Source organism: Paroedura picta, chromosome 11, assembly GCF_049243985.1.
Source record: "Paroedura picta isolate Pp20150507F chromosome 11, Ppicta_v3.0, whole genome shotgun sequence".
Taxonomy (NCBI): Eukaryota; Metazoa; Chordata; class Lepidosauria; order Squamata; family Gekkonidae; genus Paroedura; species Paroedura picta.
Window position 1 is genome coordinate 15,544,517 of NC_135379.1, and position 7,805 is coordinate 15,552,321.

The 7,805-nt window shown below is 43.2% G+C and overlaps 1 protein-coding gene across 1 annotated transcript in view; it reads right to left on the bottom strand.

Moving 5' to 3' along the window:
- Nucleotides 1-6,521, bottom strand: part of KIAA1217 (KIAA1217 ortholog) — a 432,541-nt gene extending 426,020 nt beyond the window's left edge. Inside the window, exon 1 of the mRNA XM_077303786.1 lies at nt 6,437-6,521. Within this exon, the coding sequence (XP_077159901.1) occupies nt 6,437-6,518 (82 nt within the window). The 5' untranslated portion in view covers nt 6,519-6,521. The remainder of the gene's footprint in view (nt 1-6,436) is intronic.
- Nucleotides 6,522-7,805: the final 1,284 nt, after the last annotated feature.

Below are 7,805 nucleotides of genomic sequence, written 5' to 3' on the forward strand. Positions count from 1 at the left end.
GCACCCTAGCCGCAGACATACCCTAAGGGGGAAAGTCCTACCAGCTTAATACTACCCGGCAAAACAACATAATTAATCTTAGGAGTGTTTCTTCAGGCAAAGTGTCTTTTGCTGCTTAATATTTCATTTTAAATGAAAGTATATTCTTTAGCGCTCAGCCTTTGTTCTCTATAGTACAGAATTAGGTGTGTTTTGTTTTTTTGGTTGTCCCCTCCCCCCCAGTGTTGTTTGTTTGTTTGTAGGTTGATTTTTTTTCTTTTTGCAGTTCTTTGAGTTTCAAAGAATTTGTCCAGCTCTTAGGAACAAAGTTCTGATTTATTTACTTGTTTATTTTTAAGCTAAAGTAATTTTGCGCACTGCTTCAACTAAATTCTAATTAGCACCATAGAAATTAGCTGTGGTAGCTTTGCATGTAATTATTTGCTAATCAAAAAGATGAGCACATTTTGCTAATCAATCATGCAACTTGTATTGCAGCAGAACAGGACAGAAGCGAAGAAATCAACGGCAACATTCGCTCACTCCCAAGACGGCACAGCTGAACCCAGATTTCATTCTAGGTACTTATAAGAATAAATGACGACAGTCAGGCGGTTAAAAAAATGAAGTTCTCAGTGGCATTAGCATCTCAAGAAAATGGTCACAGCCCCGATCCCTGGTGAATACACTTGGACTCTGCTCTCTGGCCCAGCCTCAGCTAGCATACCTACCTTGCAGGTTATAATTGGGAATACGAGAATACCTTGCTAGCTTGGGAAGACTAAAAATAATGGAACCGAGAGCATCAGTGCATATCATAAGCATATGTAACGTCAGTTTGTGGGTTCTATGGGGCAGAACTTGGAAGGAATCTTGCAATACTTCAAAGAAAATTATACAGTTTTCCTCTTCACTTAACCTCGTAGCATGTAACAAACACAAATGTTTTAATAAAACAGAGCAGGACTTTTAAAGTCCAAACAATTAACTTTTCCCTCCTTCACAGCTTGCCCTCCCCACCCGAAGTCCATCTCTTTCCTCTTGCTGAGTCTGCAGGCCCCCAGCTTCAAAGAGGAGGGTCCCAAATGAACTCCCCATTAGACAATACAACCCTGAAACAATAATTCTGGAATTACAGTTTAGCACAAAAGTCTTCCTCCCTTACCAGTTTTTGTACATAAATCATATTCACCTTAAACATGGGGTTAAGAGCCTATTCTGAGAAGCCAAGCTCACCAGACTGTCTTCCCTCATCCATTTTCCAGTCATAGAATCATAGAATCATAGAGTTGGAAGGGGCCTTACAGGCCATCTAGTCCAACCCCCTGCTCAACGCAGGATTAGCCCTAAGCATCCTAAAGCATCCAAGAAAACTGTGTATCCAATCTTTGCTTGAAGACTGCCAGTGAGGGGGAGCTCACCACCTCCTTAGGCAGTCATTCTGCATCCTTCTGCATGTAGAGGTACCATCTCTTCCTGGCTTATTCCTTTACTAACTAAGCAAGAGGCCAAAATGTGGCTATCCAGTTATCCATGAACTACAATTCCATGAGCCCCTGCCAGCACATGGGCATTGTAGCCCATGGGACATCTGGCAGGTGCTCTTGGGAATTATAGTCCATGGACATCTGGACAATGACAGTTTGGCCACTCCTGAGCTAGGGGCTACACATACACTTGGAGTCCTGCCAAAACTCAAGTCCCACCCCAACCTAAATACAATCGAAATGGATGGGAATTCTTAACTGGGAAAACAATAGCACATGCGTATAAAATGGACTCAAATTCCAGCTGACTTGTGGCAACCCCATAGGGTATTCAAGGCAAGAGATGAACAGATGTGGTTTGCCATTGCCAGCCTCTGGATAGCAACCCCTCCTTCGTAGTCTCCCATCCAAGAGCTAATCAGGAGCTGGTGAAATCTGGGCAACAGTAGCCTAGCAAATGCATAAATGTATGGGGACTCCAAAGCAAAATTCATTTCACCATAAACCAAGGCTTTGGCTTCTTGTTCCCTAGTTGACATAAATTCCTATCCAAAGATGTTCACTGGTAGAAATATTTATGGGTTAAAGGTTAAATTCTTCTGAACAAATGTGTATTAACTTACACCGAAAACTTCAGCAACTACTTAAATGGCAGGGGTGGGTGGGGAATCTTTAGCTGCTATCCTGTATTTAACATGGGAAAGGCAACAGAGGCACTTGAAACACTAAGAAAATGCCAGGCATGTGAGGTAATTGTACAAATTACAGGTATCTGTTTCATGCACATACAATTACCATTTAGTTCAAAGAAAATCCTGTGCTTTTATCTCATGGCAAATTGGTCTGAATAGGTAAGTAAGAACATGTTATGTAATTACCAGATTTTTTTAAAGCATTGCACAGTTTGCGTATGTTAAAAAAAAAGATCTGTTTTGCTGTTTGTTAGGTAGCATCTGCTGGTAAAGCCCCATATTTTGTAATCCAATTGTGGTTAAATAGCAGCAGCCTAACATACTGCGCTGTGCTTATCACTTCATACATTGTGGAATATTAGCAGCTGAGGACTTATAAAAGAATACATGAATATAATTTTTGGCCAGCCACTGCCTGTCCAACAGGGGAGGGTGTTTCATCAGGTCTGTGCTAAGCTGATAGCTGCAATACCCCTTTTGGCCATCTGCAGTGGAGGTGCTGTAGGGAGCAAAACTATATACCTTTCCTGATTCTGTGAAGGCTTAAGGGGGTGGCAGGCTACAGGGGATGAGCGATAGGGTTGTGAATGTCCTGCATAGTGCAGGGAAGTAGACTAGATGACCCATTAGGTCCCTTCCAATTCTATGATTCCTCTGCCAAGAAAATGAACTACCTAGGGCCTGCTGCAAGAAAAATTCCTCCTTTAAATCTTCTGGTTCCTAATATTTTTGCCTGTCTATCAACTTCTTAAGAAGGCCAAAAATATTAGGAACCAGAAGTTTTCAAATAGGGATTTTCCCCTCCAATTATATCTAGCTCTGATCTTTCTGGTTGTGAACACAGGAAACTGTGTTATACTCAATCAGACCCTTAGTCCATCTAGGGCCCATTCCGCACACATAGGATAATGCACTTTTAATGTGCTTTGGCAGCTGGATTTTCCTGTGTGGAACAGGATAATCTACTTTTAAAGTGCATTGAAAGTGCATTATCTATTGTGTGCAGACTGGGCCAAGGTTAGTATTCCCTACTCAGACAAACAGTGGCTTTCTTTGGCCTCAAGCCATCATGGCCTCGCATCATGTCCTACCTGTTCCTTTTTAAACTTGAGATGCCAGGGATTGAACCTGGGACCTTCTGCATATGAAGGAGATGCTCTATCACTGAGGCACAGCTTTTCCCTACCCATTTCGGATCTATTGCTGCATTGTTGTCACCCATACAGATTCATTCTAATGACGGTCAGGTGTGCAAATTCCCTTGAGTCATTTCCTCCTCACCTCCATCTCTTCCTACACACCTACCCACATCATATACTCTATGGACACAGGAATATTTCTCAGTATGCCAGGCATCTTGTACCACTATGACAGCTAGATATCCCACTTAGGGAAACACTGCACTAAAGCAAATGCTAAAAAAACTAAATTTATGTTCGTCTAGAGGTAACACTCAGCTGCTGCAGCTATTACAGGCAATTCCATTTCTGTGCTGCAAAACACAGTATGCTTCTATTGACGCAAGCTTATATTCCTTTAATGAACACCATATGCCCCAAAAAAACTTTGTTGAAATTAAATGGGAGTTTTATGCTAAACGCTTGCAAACTTTTCATGTTTGTGAACTTGACAAGACTTCTCAGGTTCCATGTTTACACAAAATGTTGTCTGTCTTATGTATAATTCTGGGTTTATACATATATATTGTCAAGTGTTAAAGGTGCTATCATTTATCACTCAAAAAGCATGTTTAATTTCTGAAGTTTTAATCATCTTTATCCCAACAATAGCTCTCTAGACTTGGTCAGTCTTTCATGTTTTAGACAAGGCTACCAGGAGATCTTGGGCAGACAGGGGGTTAGAATCGAGGTACTTCTGGCATGGTCCACCCAAGCACACCCCATCTTCACCCTGGATCCATTTAGTATGCTCCCATTGGACTTCAGTCTGATATTAAAGGGATATAAAAGGGGAACTGAGCCCCCATATCTACTCAAGAATGTGGGTAGCCCCAGATTTCACTAGTGTTTTTAGGTTTTAATCAGTATGGGTCATTATCTCCATCATCCACATGGACTTGTCCTTACAAATCATAAGATCATCCAGCTATCAATGGCTGGTTTGTATCAGCACCAGGATTATTCCCTGTTGCTCTGAGCTCAGCTTCCTTTGCTGAGCCACATGGTTACTCGCTGCCACTGTGCCAAAGGTCCTCAAGAATCTGGGCCTATTCACCTATTCATGGCCTTCCATTGTGCTTTAGGCAATTTGTCCCACAACAATTTCACTTTGCAACTCACTTCCACTCCAATATTGATCCACTCTACTGGCTATAGCTCTCAACGATACATTTCCTTTGCATGTCAAATGTTTTCAGGTCATGGCTATACTGTTTTGACTTTGTGGTGGGATGAACAGCTAATACTGTCCACTTTGGATCTGACCCTGGACCTCAAGCATCGACTGCTGTTTCTCAGAGTCTTTGCCGCAGTTTTCAACATTGTGGGGCAGCAAAGAGAGAGAGAGAGAGAGAGAGAGAGAGAGAGAGAGAGAGAGAGAGAGAGAGAGAGAGAGAGAGAGAGAGAGAGAGAGAACATTCTGCTTCTGCCAGTTTTCTACTACAATTCAAAGTACAGAGGAAAGAACTATGGACAACAGATAATTATTTATTTACATTTTTATAGAGCGAGCGTGATTCTAATAATTATTCTTGCATTGTTTATTGTATTTTTATTGCATTGTCTTCTCATTCTGCAACCTGCTTTAACCAGAAAAGCAGAAATTCACACATTCTAAGTGTTGCCCAGACTATTTTTTTTCCTCCTCCTTTTCAGTATCTGCTGTATTGGTCTCAGCTTTCTCACCAGTTTGTCTTTACCAACCTTGTAGTTCCTTCTATGTGACATGTACTTTATCACCCCTTGTGGTGTCTCAAGAGAATGCATTCCTGGCTTGTTCTACACATTAGTACTCCCATCACAGAATGAACATCTGGCGCTGTCACATCCTGGTACTGGGATCCTGGCAATAGATAAGTTGCACATATCTCTCCACATAATAAAAGAAGTGAATTATTCTTCGATGGTTCCCCAATGAGCATATGTTAGTGTTTCCAGCTTTGGGCTTGTAAATTCTTGGAAATGGTGGGGGTGGAAGCTGGTCGGGGTGGGGGAGAGGTCAGCAGGATATAGGGCCACAGTCCGGCCTCCAAAACAGCCAGTTCTTCCAGGGGTGCTGATCACTGCTGTAATTCTGGGAGGTCTCTAGGCCCCACCTGGAGTTTGACAACACTGCTGTACATACACTATGTGCAAACTATATCAGAGAGCAACAAATATATGGCAATTTCCAGTTTGGTGTAGTGGTTAGGAGTGCGGACTTCTAATCTGGCATGCCAGGTTCGATTCTGCGCTCCCCCACATGCAACCAGCTGGGTGACCTTGGGCTCGCCACGGCACTGATAAAACTGTTCTGACCGAGCAGTGATATCAGGGTTCTCTCAGCCTCACCCACCCCACAGGGTGTCTGTTGTGGGGAGAGGAATGGGAAGGTGACTGTAAGCCGCTTTGAGCCTCCTTCGGGTGGGGAAAAGCGGCATATAAGAAACAACTCCTCCTCCTCTTCTTCTACTATGATTATGAGAAGTACCAATGGCTGACGTGATGTGAAGGATATAATGTGCATGGTGAAAAGAAGTCACCTTTAGATGATAGAAAGAAGAAGTCATTTTTATAGGGATGAGAAAACATACAGGAGCAGAGCTGCAAGTAGGGCTGTAGATCTCCCAAAATTATGACTGATCTACAGACTAAAGAAAGCAGTTCTTGGAGCAAATGGCTCACTTGAAAGATAGACTCAATGGCATTATACCCCACTGAGATCCCTTCCATCCCCAAACCTTCCCCAGCCTCCAATCCCAAAATCTCCAGGTATTTCCCAAACCAGAGATGGCAACCCTAAGCACAGTCAGTGGCTTTGAAAAACAGAGAAGGGCAATTCTTGAAACCAGATTCTGTTGTGCCTCGCAAGCTACAAACAATCACAGGAGTGATATAGGACACCAGGAGCAGTGCAAGCAGCCAAACGGTAACCTAATCATTAGATAGTGAAGGTTAGAAAGACCATAAAAGATAATTGCAAATAGCTGAGTCAAGAAGTGATTAAGACCAGAACATGGAACTCAGCCAAGCCAGAGACCAGTTAAGGATTAATCCTGGCCTGCTTTGGGGTGTCAGGGCTATAGAGGTAACAAAAAGCCAGGTGAATCAAGATTCTTACCTGGAAAACAAAGCTGTAGCTGAGAAATTTTGTTGAAGCAGAGCAGCCTAGAGATGTTTTGGGGAAGCTGTAAAGAAGCCATTGGGACCTAGCAAGCCAAACTCACCAGGTGTGGCTCGTAAACTGTAGGGGGAGGAAATGCCCCAACCCCTTAATAAGAGAACCTATTTACCTTGATGCCATGAACAGCTTCAGCGGCTCATTTCCATACATTAAGCCTCCATTAAAGGGGCAGGACATCCCCCCCCAGGTATTTGTAACAGGGATGCCATCCTCCCGGTGAGACCTGGAGATCTCCCAGAATTACCAGTGATCACCATCATACAGAAATCAATTCCCCTTGGGAAAATGGCAGCTTTGGAGGGAGGACTTAGTGGTATATACTAGAGTCTTAGAGAAATGGAAGTCCTAAAGCGACCACATATTCCTGTTTTGCATTCTCCCCCCCTCAAACTTCACCCTCCCTAGGCTCCACCCCAAGTCTCCAGGAATTTCCTCTCCTGACTTGGGGACCATATTTGCAATCTGAGTTGGCAACCCTATTTGAAGGCCCACCTATTTCGGACTGTCTGGGGGCCTTCAGAGAGCAACTTTCGGATGCCTGCATGCCTCCATTTTTCTTTTCAATGTGAGATTTCTCTGGTAGTCACCTTCACAGTCATTCCCAACATTGTGAAGATTTCAGGCTGCTTTTGGGACCCAGGGAAACAGAGCAAGATAATCCAGCCTGGTTTTTGAACGTCCATGCCATGCCAGACTTTGTGTGGGGGCTGGAATTTAGATCGCCAACAGACCTGGTAAAAAAAAATGTCCTGCCACTTTAATAGAGGCTTTTCATGATATGGAGGTAAGTTTATTTTCTTTATTTGTATAACCTGCACCTTCACCCAAAGGTCCAGGGGAAGGTCACAGCAATGCAGAATGAAATACATCATAAAATAATCTAAAATACATTTAAAAAAAACACTGAAAACATCACCTACCCCGCTCACATCCTGGCAGGACAGCACCCAAAGGAAACTAGGCACCAAAGGCATTCTCCAGGCTTGCTGGCAAGGCAATCCAAAATATTTTCACTTATGGGGAAACATTGATATTTTTTTCCCACCACAAGGTGGAAATGTTGAGTCATGCTTTGTCTGATTATGGCCATTGGAAACAACCTGAACACCCATTCGCTCCCACCTGGCTCTACTAAGATGTAGTCATTTGAGGTCCATCTGGCCATTATAATAGAAAGCAAGATGTGCATTAACAAATGGAGGCATGGCCATATCCTGCAGCATCAAAGACCGAGTTGCATATCTCCCGATTCATAGGGTTGCCAGTCCCAAGGTCAGGCCTGGGGATCCCCTAATTTTGCAGCTCT